General features: G+C 41.1%; 1 protein-coding gene across 1 annotated transcript in view; it reads left to right on the top strand.

Annotated features, from left to right (window-relative positions):
- The first annotated feature begins 488 nt into the window (after nucleotides 1–488).
- Nucleotides 489–20,575, top strand: part of gad3 (glutamate decarboxylase 3) — a 55,738-nt gene continuing 35,651 nt past the window's right edge. Inside the window, exons 1-5 of the mRNA XM_048611005.1 lie at nucleotides 489–543; nucleotides 8,469–8,621; nucleotides 9,699–9,941; nucleotides 15,975–16,065; nucleotides 18,721–18,833. Coding sequence (XP_048466962.1) covers nucleotides 489–543; nucleotides 8,469–8,621; nucleotides 9,699–9,941; nucleotides 15,975–16,065; nucleotides 18,721–18,833 — 655 coding nt within the window. The remainder of the gene's footprint in view (nucleotides 544–8,468; nucleotides 8,622–9,698; nucleotides 9,942–15,974; nucleotides 16,066–18,720; nucleotides 18,834–20,575) is intronic.

The raw sequence follows: 20,575 nt of genomic DNA, 5'->3' as shown, positions 1-20,575 counted from the left end.
ACAAACACACTCACACACATGCAGATTTCACAACAAATTATCAGTTTACTTTCAGAAGCTCTTTCTCCAATTTCCCTTCAGCTATGATCACATTGTGTGGCAGAGCAGACTCAAAGGGTTGAATGGCCTGCCCCTGCTCCTAATTTCTCTGTTTCCCTGAATTCAATGAGATCCGTCCTCAACCTCATGATGTTGAATGTGTAGCCAGGCTACATTCAGTGCTGTTGGTGACACCCACTGGGCAATTGTGGGAAAGCACCCATTCACGTTACTCCTCATTCCTAATTATTTTGTCACAGCCTGGAGGCAACAGAGTGGGGTCAGAAACTTATCATAGGAATTTACCTACACCAGTCTCCACCCAGCTACTAATGAATACATGAAGGAGAAGCTAGGGTTGGCTGCCAAGATACAATGGCACAGTAATGTGACATGTATAAAAGGGCGAGCAAAAAGCTTTCAATCCAGGTGCCAGATTTTACCTTCCGATGGGAGAAAGTGAACACCCAAATGTGAAGAGACAGGCTGCAAATAATGCAACAAGTGAGTTGTTTGATACATGTTCAATTGAAAGGGTTGCTGAGTAATTGGTAATTGGTATGTGTTAACATGAACAGATCAAGGCACTGTCTCCTTCTTGAAAATCATTGAAATGAAAAATGGTTTTTAAAAGTACATGGTTGACATTGATTCTGTTTCAATTTTTTTTGAGTTGTAATTGTTTCTGTTTTCTTTCTTTGCTTAATCAATTAAGTACGTCATTTGGAGGGAAGTTAGTTAATTTTATGATGTAATAGGTGTTTAACCAAATCCAATATTATTCAGAATTACAAGATAGAGCTAACGGAAAATTAGCTTCAAAGATCACCAAATCATTTGATGTTAACAGTGCTCGTGAGAGCATTAATTTTGTTATTTTGGAGTATCAAACGATATAGCACTTCTAAATTTCTGGTACCACAATTCACAAAAAAAAATTATTGTATTGAAAGTCTGAATGGCCAAGTCTGGTTCCGATACCTCATTCAGCCTTCAAACAGTCAGAGATGCCTAAAACTTCTAGAGATTTAAGACCACTGTCAGACATTCTCACTGAGCAATAAGTCAGATGAACATCAAGCAGCAACGATAGTGTCCACTGAATTGAACCACTACCACCCAATATCACTGACCCAAAGGTCATTTTCCCTCCTGAAACTGAAACAGTTCCTCACTCCCTTTGATCCCACGTGAGGAGACAATCGTAGCCCAGATGACCCCTCAGCTCTCCTTCCCTCTGCATCCTGTTATTGCAAGGACCAAGGGAAGGGAAGGGGAGAGACAGAGAGGAAATATCATGGTACCTGCAGGAAAGAAGGTTGACAGCTCACCGTTGGCTTCTTTGCCATTATTCATCCCATTCTGATTCTGAAAGAGAATTTTGCCCACTTCCCAGTGGGAGAGTTTACTGAGATCTGCCATTCCCTGTCCTTGCTTCTCCTGTCCATCTCTCCACACTACATTGGTGTCACTCATCACTCCACTACATAACATCCACTTTCACTCAGTTCCCTTGCTGCTTTTATCACGGAGCCTCAGAAGAGATGGTGGATGTGTTGCCCTGTGAGAGGCTCAGTAAATGTGACTGACATTGTCAGGAGTTCAGAAGAGTGAGAGATCTCATTGAAGCATGTGCAATTCTGAAAAGCCTTGTCATGGTAGACACTGAAACTTTCAAAATCTCCCCTCCCCCTACGGCATCCCAAAACCAGCCCAGCTCGTCCCTGCCTCCCTAACCTGTTCTTCCTCCCACCTATCCCCTCCTCCCACCTCAAGCTGCACCCCCATCTCCTACCGACTAACCCCATCCCGCCCCCTTGACGTGTCCGTCCTCCCTGGACTGACCTATCCCCTCTCTAACTCCCCACCTACACCCACCTTTACTGGCCCCATCCCCGCCTCTTCGACCTGTTTGTTTCCTCTCCACCTATCCTCGCCTCTATCCATCTTCTATTCGCCTCCCACTCTCTCCCTATTTATTTCAGAACCCCCTTCCCCTTCCCCTTTTCTGATGAAGGGTCTAGGCCGAAACGTCAGCCTCTCTGCTCCTATGATGCTGCTTGGCCTGCTGTGTTCATCCAGCCCTGCACCTTGTTGTCTCGGATTCACCAGCATCTGCAGTTCCTACTATCTCATGGTAGACACTGACAGGCTGTTTTATCTTTTTTTAATTCATTCACGAGATGAGGGTGTCACTGCCTAGGCAGCATTATTGCCCACCCCTAGTTGCCCAGAGGGCAGTTAAGAGTCAACCACATTGCTGTGGGTCTGGAGTCACATGTAGGCCAGACAAAGTAAGGATGGCAGTTTCCTTCCCTAAAGGACATTAGTGACCCAGATGGGTTTTTCCCGACAATCGACAATGGTCATCATTAGGCACTTAATTCCAGATATTTATTGAATTCAAATTCCACCATCTGCCATGGCAGGATTTGAACCCAGGTCCCCAGAACATTATCTGGGTCTCCAGCCTAACAGTCCAGCAAGAATACCACTAGGCCAATGCCTCCTCTTTCCTAGGCAATGGAGAACACAGGGGCACAGAATAAGACAAGCATTTTGATCTGAGGTAAAGAGAATTTTCTTTACCCGTGGAGTTGTGAATCCTTGGAATTATAGAGAGTGGTCAATGCTCCATGGTTGAATAACATGGGGATTGATGAGTTTAGTATCTCTGGGAGTGAAAGGATATGGGTAGTAGGCAGGTAAGTGGAGCTGAAACCCAAGATCAGTCTTGATCGTCTTGAATGGTAGATCAGGCTCAATGGGCTGAATGGGTTGCATGATGGCATATATTCCAGACCAAGCATCACTGTACTTTTAGGCCAGTTACACAACATTGTGACATTTACCATCTCATCTATAGTCACCCTTTCGGTGTAATGGTGCCAATGTAGTGTGCTCAGTCAGCTAGCCATATGGGCATAGGTAACATTAGTAATGACAGAATCCACACTATGTATGTGTATCACAGCCCAAGTAATTAGTTAGCATTGTAAAAAAACTTCAAGGCATCTGCCTTAAAACCAAATAAAAACCGAAAGAACTGAGGATGCTGTAAATCAGGATCAAAAACAGAAGTTGTTGGAAAAGCTCAGCAGGTCTGGCAGCACCTGTGCAGAAAAGATCAAGGGTCACCGGGCCCGAAATGTTAATTCTGATCTTTTCTTCAGCTTTTCCGGCAATTTCTGTTTTTGTGCCTTAAAACCAATTCAATCTTTGCCTGATATGTCACATAGGCTAACACATAGAAAGTTACACAGAGCTTCAATGTGCTGTCCCTAGTCCTTGTGTTCTTGTTTATGGTAAGACAAACAAAATCCTATAATGGAAGTTACAAGCTGGCAATTTTTATATTGGGCTTAATTCAAAAAATATCTGAAAACTGCAGGATTCTTGTGAAAACTCAACAGGATCATCCTTCAGGGACAGCACAGACTTACATCTGTGATCTGCTCTGTGTATGTGGCTTTAGCTCCACATTGAAGATCTTTACCCTTCCATCAAATTGGAATTAGTAACAAACACAGCATTGCCCGTGTTCCCTACAATGTGACATTAAATATGTTTTTCATTAAAAAAGGAATGAATTGCCCATTCGTAATTCACTGCCACAAACTTTACTTGTAAAGTTCTTGGTTGGCAACCCTTATGTCGTACATTACGATTTTGTGTTACCTTTTTTGACAACTTGAATCACTCAAATGGTTTCTAAAAAAATATATTGTGGCTTTTATTTTTACCAACAATTAAAGTTAACTTTTTCCAAAAAAATTTCAAAACAATAATAGGACTTCATGAACATGGCCAATTGTATCCAATGAATTATATTTGATTTGTTAATTGCTAGGTGAGAGGAGGTGATGGCCTAGTGGTATTATCGCTAGAGTGTTAATCAAGAGAACCAGATAATTTTCTGGGGACCCGGATTCAAATCCCACCATAAGCAGATGGTGGAATTTGAATTCCAAAAATATCTGGAATTAAGAATCTAACGATGACCATAAATCCATTGCCAATTGTCAGGGGACAACCCATCTGGTTCACTAAAGTCCTTTGGGGATGGAAACTGCCATCCTTACCTGGTCTGACCTACATGTGACTCCAGACCCACAGCCAATGTTGTTGTCTCTTAACTGCCCTCTGGGCAATTTGGGAAGGGCAATAAATGCTGCCTAGCCAGTGACGCCCTCATCCCATGAATGAATAAAGAAGAAAAACTAAATAAATCTCAAAGCCTTGAGCCGTCTACTTTAAAAAAAATGCATACAACAGCAGAACAAAGGTTTCAGTCTAAATTGCACACATTTAGCATATTTTGAAAATTTCCCAGAATTGTCGATCTGCATGTCCCTTGAGGATTCATCGATTGATTTTGTTTTAAACAACTAGGAAACTGACTGGACACGCAAGTTTTGACGATGCCAACAAACATGCTCTTCATTGCGAATGATTCACGAGCTGACAACACCTGGGATTACAGTGCTTATGTTTTCATTGTCGGCAAACAACAACTTATTTGTCAATGATAGATTATTAGAATTCATTGTTATAGGCAATGCAAACATGATGATTGCAATAACCTGATGACTATGACATTGAAATAAAAACAGAAATTGCTGGACAAACTCAATAGGCCTGATAGTATCTGTGGAGAGAATGAGTTAATGTTTTGTGTCCAATATGACTCTTTGGAACGATAGCACACCTGGTTAGCAATGCAGCATTCTGGTCATTTGTAATGAGACTAGCTAGGGTTATGGTTAAGGTTATGGTGTTGAGAACTCACTTTAAAACAATATCTTTCTCTATTGAGCAGCTTTTGAGATTCAAAGACATTTCTCATGTGAAGATATGGAAATTTCATAAATGATAAATCTTTGAATGTTTTAATATTTGTTTAAAAAAAGTGTAAGGAACAGAAACAGAGGATGGCCATTTGTCTATTTGAGTCATTCAACAAGATCATGGGTGATCTTCCACTTCAAATTCACTCTTCAGCAAAATCTCTTAATTCCCCCCAGTACCTAAAAACCAATCAATCTCTGTCTTGACCATACTCAACCACAAAGCATCACCAACTCCACAGAGAGAAGAAATCCAAACATTCCCTGCTCGCCTAGTGAAGGAATCTCTCCCAGTCTCAGTCTCAAATGGTCAACACCTTATCCTGAGAAAGTCAGAAGTCACACAACACCAGGTTATAGTCCAACAGATTTATTTGAAATCACAAGCTTTTGGAGCGCTACTCCTTTGTCAGGTGACGCTTCACCTGATGAAGGAGCAGTGCTCCAAAAGCTTGTGATTTCCATATAACCTGTTGAACTACAACCTGGTGTCATGTGACTTCTGACTTTGTCTAGCCCAGTCTAACTTCAGCACCTCCACATCATGACCTTATCCTGAGACTTACCTTCAGTAAAAAAATGATAAAGGAGGTTCCATCTATTCTTTCGGATGAACATAAAACCCCACTAAAACATTTTGAACAAAATGTTGTTAAATAAAAGGATTACCGTTCATAAATCACATTGCTGTTTGTAGCATCTTGATATGTGCCAATTGCCTGCTTTGTTCTCTACTCTACAAACAAATGAATACACTTCAGACATACTTATTTAAAATGGATTGATGGATTGAGAACTGGTAAACAGGCAGAAAACAGACAATGGGATTAAATTTTCAGGTTGATAGGCTATTGTAAGGATTAGTGCTAAGGCCCTAGCCATTAACAATAAACATCAATGGTTTGGATGTGTGGAGTACCTCATATTTCCAAATTTGAAGCCGATGTAAAACTATAGGCAAGAGTTAGGAGGAAAGTGGGAAGACTGCAAGGAGATTGGGAGAGACTAAGTGAGCAGGCAAAACTTCGGCAGATGGAATACAATGTGGGGAAATGTGAGGTTATCAACTTCAATAGAAGTAGAAATAGAGATTATTTCTTAAATACTAGGACTGTATTCACGGGAATTTAAATGAATGAGGAGAGAATCTGTTAGAAACTTCTAGAATTATGACAGGACTAGACAGGATAAACACAAGAAGGGTGTTCCCATTGACCAGGGAGTCCAGAACCAGGGGTCACAGTCTAAGGATATGGGGTAGACCATTTTGGACTGAGATGAGGAGAAATATCTTCAACAAGTGCACAGGGAGTCTGTGGAATTCTCTGCCACAGAAAAAGGTTGAAGCCAAACAATGATGGTTTTCAAGAGGAATTAAATATAATTGTTAGGCCTAAAGGGATTACAGGATATGGAGAGAAAGAGGGAACAGGGTTCTGAGTTGGATGATCTGCCATGATCATATTGAAGGACAGGATGGGCCTGATGGACTGAATAGCTTACTCCTGCTCCTAAATTCTATATTTCCATGTTTCTAAGTGGTGAGATGCTGGGAAGTGTTGAACTTCAAAGGGACTTCAAGGAATGTGCTCCTGAATCATAGAAAGTAAACATGCAACCACGGCAAGCAGTTAAGACGGCAACTGGTATGTTGACCTTCATTAGAAGAGGATTTAGATGTAGGAGTAAGTGTATCTTATTGCAATTCTACAGAGCCTCGATGAAACCACACCTGAAGTATTGTGTTTATTTTTAGCCGCCTTATCTAGAAATGGGAGTTATTTATCTCCGTTAGCTGGATGGCTGGTTTGCAATGTAGAGCAACACCAACTGCATGTGTCCACATCCTGCACTGGCTGAGGTTACCATTGAAGGACTCTTCTCCTGAACCTCTCCCCTCAACTAAGTCGAGGTGATCCTCAGGTTAAACCACCACCAGTTGTTTCTATCTAATGAGGGAGCAGGATTTTGCCACTATTTAGAGGAATATTTATCTTCTATAGTGGCAATGTAATGAGGGTTCACCAAATTAATTCCTATATGGAAGAATTATCCTAAAAAAAAGATTAAATGGACTGGTTTAGGGTTATATTATCTGGAGTATATTCTCTAGAGTTCAGATGAATCGGAGGTGATCTTATTCAATCTGACAGTGCTTCATAGGGTAGATGCAGGTTGGATGGGTCACCTGTCTGCAGGAGCTGGAGGGGGAGAGTCTAGATCCAGGGCACACAGCCTCACAGTAAATGGCAGGTTATTTAGGACTGAGCTAAGGAGGAATTTCAACTCTCAGAAGGTGGTGAATCTAGGAATACTCACACCAGAAGGCTGTAGACCGTCAGTCATTGAGTGTGATTGAGGCAGAGACCTGTTGTATGTGAGTTTGTATTGTTAATGTCTGAAGCATACGGTTAGCACTGCCCATTGTGATTATGTCATATAGACATTGTCAGCCTGAGTCAGTCAGGAAAGTGACATGAAAGTCAACAAGCATAAAGAGCAACACTCATAGAATTACACACATCACCTGGATAGGTTTGCAACAAAGCAATCAATTCCTTGTTGTTTATTTTGCACAACTCCCAAGATCTCTACAGATCAGAGGAGAAGATTATCCCCATCCACTAGAAAATTTATAGATTTCTAAACCACCAAAGGGTATGGGAATGGTGCAGAAAAATGATTTCTTATTTTTCAGTTGCATGACGTGGGCGTTACCAATTGGGCCAGCATTTATTGCCCGTCCCTATTTACCTTTGAGAAGGTGGTGGTGAGCTGCCTTGTTGAACCATTGCAGTCCACTTAGTATGCTTTGACCCACAATGCTGTTAGAGAGGGAATTCCAGGAATTTGACCCAGCGACACAGAAGGAACGATGATATATTTCCAAGTCAGAATGGTGAAAGGCTTGGAGGGGAATTTGCAGGTGATGGCATTCCCATGTATCTGCTGCCCTTGTTCTTTGAGATGGAAGTGAGTTTGAAAGGTGCTGTCTGAGGATCTTTGGTGAATTTCTGTAGTGCATCTTGTAGACAGTACACACTGCTGCTACTGAGTGTCGGTGGTGGAGGGAGTGGATGCTTGTGGATGTGGTGCCAATCAAGCGAGCTGCTCTGTCCTGGATGGTGTCGAGCTTCTTGAGTGTTGTTGGTGCTGCGCTCATCCAGGCAAGTGGGGAGTATTTAATCATACTCCTGACTTGTGCCTTGTAGATGGTGGACAGTCTTTTCGGAGTCAGGAGGTGAGTTCTCGCTGCAGTATTCCTAGCCTTTGTCTTCTGCTCGTGTTTCCACATTATTTACATGACTAGTCCAGTCAGATTCTGGACAATGGTAACCTCCAGGATGTTGATACTGGGGATTCAGTGACGGTAACACTATCGAATCTCAAGGAGTAGTAGTTAGATTCTCTCTTATTGAAGTAGAAAAATCAGTCATGATCTCAGTGAATGGTGGAGCAGATACGAAGGGCTGAATGGCCTCCTCTTATGTTATTATAACTGGCTGTACACTGCTTGACATTTAACTGAGATTTAAAAGCAGATGTTAAGTCTGAAAATTAAGCTCATTTGTAATGTTGCAGGTTTCCTGCAAAGGATGTCCAAAAATGGTAATAATGATGTGAATCCAGACTTGCTGAAGACCCCACCATCCTCCAGTCTGTGTCAGGATGGGGACAACCAAAAGTCTCTCACTGAACAGGATAGTGCCGATTTCTCCACCAGTTTCGCAGAAGGTACAATGCAGTGTCTTTTACCATAACAAGTTTCTGTCACTGGAGCAGAAAATGCTCAGAACAGAGTAAAAAGAACAGTAAGAATAGTTTAGTCAAAGTTTTCAAGATGTTAATGGGAGCTGATGGAGCAGATAGACAAAAACTATTTATGCTGATGGGAGGGGGCCAGAACTAGGAGACAGAGCTTAAAGGTTAGAACCAGAATCTTCAGGAATAGAGACCAGAGGATCATCTCCATTAAAAAAAAACCGAGGAGCAGGAGGCCATTTAGCCCCTCAGACCTGCTCTGACATTTGGCTCTATCATGGCTGCCTACCAATCTCAGTTTTCCTACACTCTCATCATATGCCTCGATTTTATTTGAATTTAGACATTCATTTATCTCTGTTTTGACTGCACACAATGGCTGAACTTCCACAACTTTCCGGGGTAGAGAATCCCAATGATTCACCACCCCCCATATTGAGGAAATTCCTCCTCATCTCAGTCCTCAGTGGCTTCCTCCTTATTCTGAACAGCTCCTTCCGCTGAATATCAATCATCAACATTAGAGGTTCCTCACAGATGAGGATAACTCTCTCTATCTTTAAGAGCGAGTCTGTAGGTGGCTGTACAGACCACTGAGGCTTTGACATGCTCTGTTACACTTGGGACAGAAGGTAGTTATTGGAGGGGGTGGGTGGGGCATCAGTGTGGCAGCATGCTCCTTACGCTGTTTTCTCATGGCTTCCGCTTTTTCCCAACGGCAACTCTCAAGGTTCTCAACCCCTTCCTGAATGCTCCTCCTCCACTTTGGACGATCTGGGGCCAGTGATTTGCAGGAGTCTGTGGGAATGCTGCACTTCACCAGTGAGGCCTTGAGAGTATTACTGAAGCACAGACTGCTCTTCATGGCCAGTCACTCGGGATATTACGCTTTGTCATTTAGCTGAGGAAATTCCAATCAATGAATAAGTGGTGATCGTTTTAATGACTGAACGCAATTTAATTTTACATTCTGCATTACCAGCTTTGTGGAATTCCTTTTCAACTACTTTACTGCAAATGAATATTTACTTCTTTAAAATATTTTCATAGATTTGCTGCCAGCTAAGAATGGTGAAGAACCCACTGTGCAGTTTTTAATGGAAGTTTTTGAAATTCTGCTGAATTACATCAGAAAGACATTCGACAGAACATCAAAGATTCTGGACTTCCACCACCCCCACCAGTTTCTCAAAGGAACTGAAGGTTTCAGTCTGGACCTGCCTGACCACCCAGAACCTCTCGAACAAATTCTCATCGACTGCAAAGATACATTAAAATACGGAGTCAAAACAGGTAACAAGAATTCTGTTCCAGGTCATTGTTGGTCTTTACTCTTTGATGGGATGTGGGTGTCACTGGCAAGGCCAGCATTTGTTGCCCATCCCTAATTGCCCCTGAACTGAGTGACTTTCTAGGCTATTTCAGAGGGCAGTTAAGAGTCAACTACCTTGCTGTGATTTTGATGCCACATGTAGGCCAGACCAGGTAAGGACAGTAGATTTCTTTCCCTAAGGGGCATTACTGAACCAGAGGGTCTTTACAACAATTGATCATCATTGTTATAGTGACCATCGATAGTACCAACTTAATAATTCCACATTTTTCCATTGAATTAATGCTCCATCAGTTGTTGTGGTGGAATTTGAACACATGTCTCCAGCACTTTTGCAACAACATTTACAGCACAGAGCAGGCCATTCAGCCCAATAGGTTCATGGTGGTGTTTGTGGTCTACAATCCTCCCACTTTACATCATCCAATTCTATCTGCATTCCCTTTCTTGTCAAATTTTCTCTCATATACACATCTCATTTCCTCTTAGATGTACTTTTACAGTTCACCTCAGTTACTCCCTGTTGTAGCTAGTTCCTCGTTCTAACTACTCTCAGGGTAAAGAGGTTTCTGATGAATGCATTGCTGGATCCATTAGTGAATAGTGTACTTTGATGCTGCTGTGGCCACTGACAAATGAAAATATAAGCTTTACAACTCCTTATAGAATCATAAAGACCCCTCAGGGGTTTCTGAAGAAAAGTGTTCCAGCTATTCAGTCTGTTCTGATAGCTATATCCTTCCCAGGAATGCTATCCCTGTTTAAAATAGTTAGTACTTGAAAGGGTTAACTGAAGTTAGCCTATCAGGATATGAAGGGCAGAAGGAACCTTGGTGATGCAGTGGTAATGTCCCCACATCAGAGCCAGTTGGCCCACGTTTAAGTCCCACTTGCTCCATAAATGTGTATTAAAATTTGAGCAGGTTGATTTGAGAATATCCAGATAGGACCATTCCTGGGAGGAGCTGACTGTTTTGTTTAGCGTATGTTGGAGCACATACCTGTAGCAAACAGTAATGTACACTTATAGAAACCAAAAGAACTGTGGATGTTGTAAATCAGAAATGAAAACAGAAGTTGCTGGAAAAGCTGAGTAGGTCTGGCAGCATCTTGTGAAGAAAGATCAGAGTTAACGCTCCAGGTCCGGCGACCCTTCCTCAGTGTGTGTGCTTCTATTCAGGCTGAGGCTGATGTAATGTTGGTAGCTATTAAATAATATGTCATAACATGAATCTAATAAGATTGAGCCTATGTTCAGGTGAAGACTGTGTGTGGGCATCCTTCCCCTAGTAACTTTGACAGAAACCAATAAGAAGCAATGGTCTCAGTGAAGCTACCCAAATGTTCTCAACCCTACCAGGCTAGCACCAACAGCTTTACAAACCAGCTTTGCCCATCCTCTCATGCCTTTATTATTTTTTTGATAATTCAGAGACCAGACCTGTACACAATACTCCATGAGTGTTCAATCCAAGATTCGAAACAAGTTTCAAAAAAAAACTTCTGTTTCTCAATTCTATTTCTCAAGAAATACACCTGGGGATTTTGCCACATTTATGCAGCTTTTTTTTTAACCTTCTTTATTCCTTTAAGTAACAGGTAAATCTGTGCCTGACAATTTCTATGTCACTGTATCACAGTTAGACTCTTAATGCTCAGGAATATCAGTCCTCCGTATAGCTCTGATACTATCATTAATGAAATTTATTTGCCAATCACATGCCTGTTCTGTAAGTATTTTCTTGGTGAGTACAAAGTAACTGAAGACACTGGGTAGAATTCTAGTTTTCTCATCCAACGATCCTCCTATACGCTGAGGTTTTTGTGCTCAGCTTTCTTAAGCGATGTAGAGCACAGTTGCTACATTTATGTGGCTTTCAAGTTACTGTCTTGATGTTGTACTCAATTGTGCAACAATAGCCTCACAAAATGCCACAACCATACAGTGGCATTTGGCCTCTGGTACATAAAAGCCAAACAATAATTTGCACAATCTGATACTAAAGCCGGCATAATTTCTATCTATCAGTCCATGCATACATTTTCAATTTAATGAAAATTGTGAAGGTTGACTTAGGCTCCTTACAGTGTGGAAACAGGCCCTTCGGCCCAACAAGTCCACACCGATTCTCACAACATCCCACACAGACCCATCCCCCTATGACCCCCTATAATCTACACATCCCTGAACACTACGGGCAATTTAGCATGGCCAATCCACCTAGCTGCACATCTTTGGACTGTGGGAGGAAACCCACACAGACATGGGGAGAACGTGCAAACTCCACACAGATAGTTGCCTGAGAGTGCCATCGAACCCAAACCCCTGGTGCTGTGAGGCAGCAGTGCTAACCACTGAGCCACCGTGCCACCCATGGCTCATTGATGCACCATGATAGATGAAGTTTGAAATTATGTTTAAACTCAATTCAAATATATAGACAGTGTGGCACAGTAAAACTTACTCAGGGCCCTACTTCAGAAAGGTTGAGAAGTTTAGGCCTATACTTTCTGGAGTTTGGAAGAATGAGAGAAGATCTAATTGAGATATATAAGATTCTAGAGGGAATGGACAAAGTAGACATAGAAAGAATGTTTCCCCTTGTGAGGCAATCCAAAAAGAGAGGTCATAGTTTTAGAATAAAGGGGTAGCAGATTTAAAACAGAAATGAGAAGGAATTACTTCTCTCAAAGGGTCATGAATGTGTGGAATTCACTATCCCAGAGTTCAGTGAATGCTGTGACATTGAGTAAATTTAAGGAGGAGAAGGACAGATTTTTAATTAGTAAAGGGTTGAAGGGTTATGGAGAGTGGGCAGGAAAGTGGAATTGAGGCTGAGATGAGATCAGCCATGATTGTATTAAATGGCAGAGCAGAATCAAGGGGCTGAATGGCTTACTCCCTCTCCCAGTTCTTAGGGTTCAACCTAATCGTGTCCCCTCAAATCAACAGACACGATATAAATTCAGCATTTCACCTCAGCATTCCCGTGATGAGGCAAAGCACTTTTACAATTGTACAGAAACACGCTGCCCACAATTCTCAGATCAGCATCTTTAAGCAATTAAGTGCAGCACATGAAGTGTCACTTCAAACTGAGCATCAAGTTAGTGTGGAGTAACAGTGTTACCGATGAAGACAATGGACAGGACATAGGAGAGCAACAATGACCATATTGACGTGGCAGAATACAAAAAGATTTTAAAAGGGCATCTTCCTCAATGAATGTATCCAAAGTGTACAAGTAAGCAGTTATCTCATATCAATAAAAAGCAACACAAAAGTTGGCAACAAGCTAATTGCCAATTCTCAATCAACCCTAACAGCCTCTATTTTAATAAAATCAACAAAATCTTACCCAATTTCCATTAACTCAGAATTTTAAAAGAACTTTCTAATGTGATTCTGTCCTTGATCATTCCAAACTTATTTAGTTCTGCGTCACATATGCCTCATACAAGCATAGTGAGTGTGCTGATTTAGACAGTGGTGAGGCAGACTTCACAGTGTAAGCTTTCAATAAAGATAAAATAAGACTGGCAACATTTCATTGAAGAAAATCTGTGGGAGTAAATTCTAAAGTCCCCTGGTGGAATGGGTGCAGCCCCTGAATCTGAGCCAGTGCTGTGTACATCAAACTCCAAAGTTCTCCACAACATCAACCCAGAGTTGATGCAAATGAAATAAGGAGGACTCTCGTGGGAATTCACCGTCATTGTAGCTATCGACAAAAATTCAAGCACCATCTGAAAATGAACAGCTTTCCTCGATAAAGAAAATAAAAAATAATTTACACAGCGGTAAATGTGTTCTGATCCTATACCAGCCTGACAGATTTACATCATGTTATGAGACTATGACCACAAACTTTTATTTTTAAAACACTTGAAGTGTGATATCCAATTGACTTATTAAGAATATTCCACAACTGTGAACAAACGACAATAAGTTTTATCATAAAATGTTAGAACAGCAATGCAATCTACAATGTCCAACTTATGTCTAAAACCCAGAATTAATATCTGATAAATATTATCATTGAATACCCCACACATCAAACAGCAAATATGAAGGAGACAGATTCCACAAATTTCTTTATTAAGTCCCTTCCCATATGTTAATGACATGGTAGGTCATCAAACCTCATAAAATATCACAAGAGATTACAATCCTTCACTTTTGCCAATCCAACCTTGAAACACCTTCACAAGAGCCATTCCATTATGAACTGTCCCACCACAGCTATCATTCTTGTCAATCACCCTCCTTTCCTGAATTCATACACCCTGGACTCTGAAATTGGCCTCTAATACCTGATTCACAAGCATAACTTTCGCTCTTCACTGACAACTAGCTTCACCAAGCCAAAACTGCCCCTGGATTTTTCTCTGAGCTCCAATCTTACACAGTGCATTGTGCAAATGCTTCTGGACTTCTCAAAACTTTTTGTAGCTGCACTGAAGTATTAATGTTTACAGGCTTCTTCTAGGCTTGACTCAAACACTTAGCTACCTACTAACTCCCTTGACATTGTCCCAACTGACAACACTGGAACACCCAACTGCACTTGATTTCCTACTTAGTGCCCTACTCAAAATCCATGTAGTGTGATATATATTTACTTAAGATTTTGGATTTTGTACAAGTGACATGTGGTTTTTGGTCTAGGCTGATTTAATGATTAAATTTTCAGTATTTCTGCAGCCAAGAGTATTTTAAAACCACGAGAGAGAGAAAGAGAGAGAGTTGATAATGGGAATGAGATTACTCTGGGAGAGCTTCACAAGCAGGTAGAGTAAACATTAAAGAACATTTGCTTGCCTTCAGTTAGATCAATCAGGAATTGATTTTTATTTTGCTTAGAAAGATTTTGATTTAGTTCACAGAAATCTTAGGTGGAGTTAGATGTTAAACATAGTTCCTCCTGAAGAAAGGAAATAAGTCAGAATAGTTTGCAAATAGGTTACATCAGTGTAAGGATGTTCATTTGAAATTTCCACGTAGGATTTTGTCGGAACTGGAGTGTTTAAGATTAGGGAGAGGCTAAATAGGCTGGGGACTTTTTTCTCTGGTGTCGGAGGCAGAGGGTGACCTTATAGAAGTTTATATAAACTCATGAGGGGCAATATGACCAGAAATGTTTAGTTAGAGATCTGAAGTGTTTATTTGAAGCTGAGAAAATCTAAGCTCAATTGTGTGAATATTCAAGGAAGAGGTCCTCAAACTCTCAAGGCTAGGAATTGAAAAAAGTCTGGAAATAGACATAATAAATACAGATGTGGTAGAGAAAGGAATTCTCTATCAAGTTTGATTATTGTAAAGTGATGGTGTTAGACTTACACTTTTAGTATGTTTCAAAATCTTTCAAATTGTTTTATATATAAATAGCTTGGTTTGTTATATTTGATCTTCATTTATTTTGCATAATAAATGTCTGTTTACAGTCAAAATTAGATCTGTAGCATTGTTTGCTTTTCAGTGAAAGTTTAGCCTCATTAAATGCAAGAAAATGATCTAAAGTCTAGTTTCAGTCTGGGATCTGATTTGTCTGGTAATAACATCATCTGGGGTCAAAACACAATTCCAGCTGCATTAATAGCAGTACAGGTAGGTGTAGCACTTCTGGTGTGGAATCTGCCTCTGTCTCACATCCTCACTTACCTTTTCAACTGCCTGAATCCATTGAGCTCCTCTCTTCAGTAACTCTGACGAAGGAGCAGCACTACAAAAGCTTGATTTAAAATAAACCTGTTGAACTATAACCTTCTGACTTTGTCCACCCCAGTCCAACACCAGCATCTCCACATTATTGAAAACCTTGCAACTCTTTGGCAACCCATTGGGCAGTACTTAATATAGTCACTCAGCAACTCTTGGGATTGAGTGTATTCTCAATGCCACAACTCACAGATGGCTGGTTTCTGCAGCACAATTGGATACAGCACGAAATGCATTTCATCACGAGTGATGTCTATATACTTTCCCTTTGCAGGTCACCCTCGCTTTTTCAATCAGCTCTCAAGTGGACTGGACATCATTGGGTTAGTAGGTGAATGGCTGACGTCTGCAGCGAACACCAACATGTAAGTGGTTGTTGCAAAATCATGTTGAAACAAGGAGAGGAATTATTGCATTAATGAAAACAAATCTTGCTGAAAATATTCAACAGGTCAGGCAGCATCTCCGATTGGGAAAAACAATCTTAGCATTGCAGGACTGGAAATGTAAATTTTTTTTCTTAATTCCACAGATGCTGCCCAAACAATTTCACCAGCTCTTTCTGCGTTTTTGGAAATCAGATTATCCGCACTCACAGTGATTTGCTTTTTAAGAACATATCTTAATGAGGCTTTGCAAATAGGAATAACATTCAAGACATTGATAACTGAACAGCCATAAATCTCTTACTTAGCTTCACTTTTTGTCGCACTGTCCTTCTCAACAAAGTGAAAGTTGCACAACCCCTCAATGGAATTTTTATTTAATCCACATTTTTTTACACTTTTTTGCACATTTCACTTTCTCAAGACTGCCAAAAAATTTTTGACAAGTGCATCCAAAACTTGTTGACTCCATTTCTCTGCTGGCATTTTAACACCTTCCCTCAAATTTCTGAATAAAGTCTTTGTTTGTTTTAATATTTCACTGGATGTGGGCACTGCTGACAAAGGTCACGATTTCTGACCCATCCAAACAATGCCCTGGAGAAGGTGGTGGTGAGCTACCTTCTTGAACTACTGCTGTCCAGGTTTTGTAAGCAAACTCACAGTTTGGGAAGGACTTCCAGAATTTTGACCCAGCAAAAGTGAAGAAGCGATGATATGGTTCTCAGTTCGGGTGGTGTGTGGCTTTGCGGGTGGAGGAGGTGTTCCCTTGCACCTGATACACTTGTGATAGACAGGTGATAAAGATCACAGATTTGGAAAATAAAGCTGGAGGAGTTTTGAGCAAGTCATTATGGTGTGTCTTGTAGATGGTACACACTGCTGCTACTGTACAGTGAGTGTATATTTAATGCGGTAAATGAGATACCAGTGAAAGGAGTTGCTTTCTGCTGGTTGGTGCTGCGATGGTGCAAACAGATGACCAATGCTGGTCACATGACCAATGCTGCTATCATGTTGCATGAACCAAATGGTCTCTTAGCCACTTTTATGTCAAGTTTTAGCCACCATCCTCCTTTTAGGTGGGACTATAGGCCTGCTTTGTTTAGTGTTGCACAGGGAAAGCATCAAGTCATCTAATGCGAAGTGACTCATGTCTTAAACACAATGTAGTTGATTACATGATAGCAATCAGATACAAGTCACATTGGTCTAATAGACATTGTTACTGAGACTAGGAGAGAGACGTCAAGATCCAGATCTATTCTCCAGCTAAGTCCATAAGGATGGTGACCCTGTTATAGGAATGACGTAGTTAAACTGGAAAAAGTGCAAAGAAATTTACAAGGATGTTGCCAGGACTAGTAGGCCTGAGTTATAGGGAGAGGTTGGCCAGGATAGGACTTTATTCCTAGGAGAATGAGGGGTGACATTATTGAGGTGTATAATATCATGAGGGGCACAGATACGATGAATGCACATAGTCTTCTTACCAGAGAATGGGAATTGAAAACTAAAGGGCAAAGGCTTAAGGTGAGAGGGGGAAGATTTAGGAAGGACCTGAACGGCAACTTCTTCACACAGACAGTGTTGCGTATATGGAATGGGCTGCCAGAGAGGTTGAGGCAGGTACAATAGCCACATTTTAAAAATCATTTGGATAGCTACATGGATGGGAAAGGTTTAGAGGGCTATGGACCAAATGTGGGCAACTGGACCTAGCTGAGTGGACACCATGGTCAGCACGGACCAGTTTGGGCCGAAGAGCCTTTTTCCATGCTGTATTACTCTGTGATATCATCAGATTGGGTGGAGCCTAATGCAGTTTTCTGCATTAACCCTTTTAGATTATTACTTTATAAAGACAATAGTCGGCTCCTTGTTGTTGGAATTGCATTCATCAAAGCAAGTGGGGAATATTTCATCTCATTCTTGACTTATACCTTAGAGCTGATGGACAGGCTTTGGGAAGTCAGGAGGTGAGTTACTCGCTGCAGAATTTCCAGCCTCTGTCTGGGAACTGGTAATGAGCTGGAACTAACATGAGTGGCAGCTCACCCTAACCTTTGCATCATGAAGACAAGGAGTTTTCAACTCTTTCACTGCCAATATCAGTTTTCAAGCTAGAACGTTATAAATCACGTATTTTTATTTGTCCACATGAGAATTTAGCCAGCGTTTGTTGCTCATCCCCAAATTGCCTTAATTCTTGAATCATAGCAGTTTATTTTGTTTGGGTGCACCCACTGTGAAGGAAAAGAGAGAGTTCCAGGATTTTGACCCAGTGACAATAAAATGTTGCCAAAGTCCAACCCAGATGAAGAGTCATCGGGACTCAAAAAGTTAGCTCACTCTCTCTCCAAGGATGCTGCCTGACCCTATGTGATTTCCAACATTTTTTGTTTTCAGTACCGATTTTCCAGCACTTGCTGTAATTTGCCTCTACACTATCTCAAATTATTGCCTTTTTGCAAGAGATATATTTTGAGAATTTTGTTCTTGAATATCCTTGAAACATGATTCTATCAGAATAGCTTTACCTGCTGAACATCCTGTAGTTTAACTTCAGTGAGTTTATCAATATTTCAGTGCCTCATAGTCTCCATGGTGTTTCTTTTCCTGACTTTGAAACAGGTTCACATTTGAAATTGCTCCAGTGTTCACCATCATGGAGGAGGTGCTTTTGAAGAAAATGTCTACAGTGCTTGGATGGTCTCATGATGAAACTGATGGGATTTTCTTACCTGGTAAATTTGCCAGAAGGCTTACAATTATGCATGTCGGTTAGCTCAGTTTCCTAAAATGTAATGCAGAGTGATGTTAACAGCAGGATCTCATCTCCATTCTGACTGTTGTAGCTCATGAGGGATTTGCCTTATATGCCCATGTTTGATAAGGAGTAGTGTCCCTCAAGTTGTAGGAACAAAACTGTTTAATGTAGCGAGATCCCATGAAACTTCAAGGATTTTGACGATTTACTGTTACTCCAATTATTAGTGGGGATTTCCCCAATAGGATGTCACAATCCAAATGTATTTACCCACCACCTGCACTGATGTGCAGTCCCAGAAGACTTACTGTACCTACCTTCCCACTTTTACCTGTCTTCCAGGAGTTTATGAGGCAGTTGAAGAGTGAATGAAATTATCAGTTTTGCAATTTAGAGTCAATCGCTAGTGGGCAATTATGTTAATTTAAAGCAACTATTTTCATCAGGAACATTTGTGGTAACTTGTCTTTTCAACGAGATACAGACTGAGTGGTGATGTCACTATAGTAATCCCCAGGTTGGGGATTGGTTTACTCAGTTGGTTGAACAGTTGGTTTGTGAAGCAGTGTGATACCAACAGCATGAGTTCAATTCCCATCACCAGCTGAGGTTACCATGAAGGGCTCTCCTGCTCAACCTCTCCCCTCACCTGAGGTACAGTGGCCCTCAGGTTAAACACCACCACCAGTGGTCTCTCTCTAGTGAGACAGCTGCCTTATGGACTAGTAAGACAATGGTGACACAGCAACAACAATCCCCAGGTTACTGCTTTGGGACCAGGGTTCGTATCCCACTATGGTAGCAAGTAGAATTTGATTTTTAAAAAACCTGGAATTAAGGAACAGTGGCTAGTCTAATGGCAACTATGAAGCAATTGTCACAAAACCCATCTGGTTCACCAATGCCCTTGAGGGACGGAAACCGCCACCCTTACCTGGACTGGCCTATATGTGACTCCAGACCCACAGCAATGTCGTTGATTCTTACTTGCCCTCTGGTTAATTAGGGATGAGCAATAAATGCTGGCCTAGACAGTGATGCCACCATCCAGTAAACAATTAAATACAAAACCTCAAACAATCTTTCACTGACCACAACAATTTCAGGACTACATTGTATATCTTCTTGAGTACAGTGTGAGCCACTTCCTTAACCAGTTTTACACCTAATTTCTTACAGCAGTTAACTTCCACTATCCACATATGCAAGTGTGTAAAATGGGAGCGTGCCTCCCTTGCATTCCAGACCAGGTCTCCATGCAAATATTAACCTTCCATTTTTCTAGAATATTCCGAAATGAGACAGAGTTTGGCTTTAGACGTTAGTTTTATTCTATGGTACGTGAGACATGGTAAAATGGTGAGGCTGATCACTTTCTTAACATGGTGTGACTTCTGTTCACAAACTATAACGAAAATGGAGAGTGCTCTGGATAGATCGTCCAATTCTGAGTCAGACGGCTGTCAATTCAAGTCCCAGTCTGGGATTTAATCATACAAGTCAAGGCTAGCTCTTCACTGTAGTGCTAAGGAAATGCTATTTGGTCCAAGGGTGTTCTTTTTCAGATGAAACTTTAAAACAATGCTCTGTCTGGTGAATATAAAAGATCCCACAGCAGTTTTGACTTGATAGAGATGTACAAAATGATCAGAGGTATAGATAGAGTGGACAGCCAGAGACTTTTTCCTAGGTTGGAGTTAGCTATTACGAGGGGGCATA

This window comes from Rhincodon typus, chromosome 2 (genome assembly GCF_021869965.1).
Source record: "Rhincodon typus isolate 14 chromosome 2, sRhiTyp1.1, whole genome shotgun sequence".
Classification (NCBI taxonomy): domain Eukaryota; kingdom Metazoa; phylum Chordata; class Chondrichthyes; order Orectolobiformes; family Rhincodontidae; genus Rhincodon; species Rhincodon typus.
The sequence above is the reverse complement of the archived record's forward strand: the minus strand, read 5'-3'. Positions and strand labels throughout refer to the sequence as shown.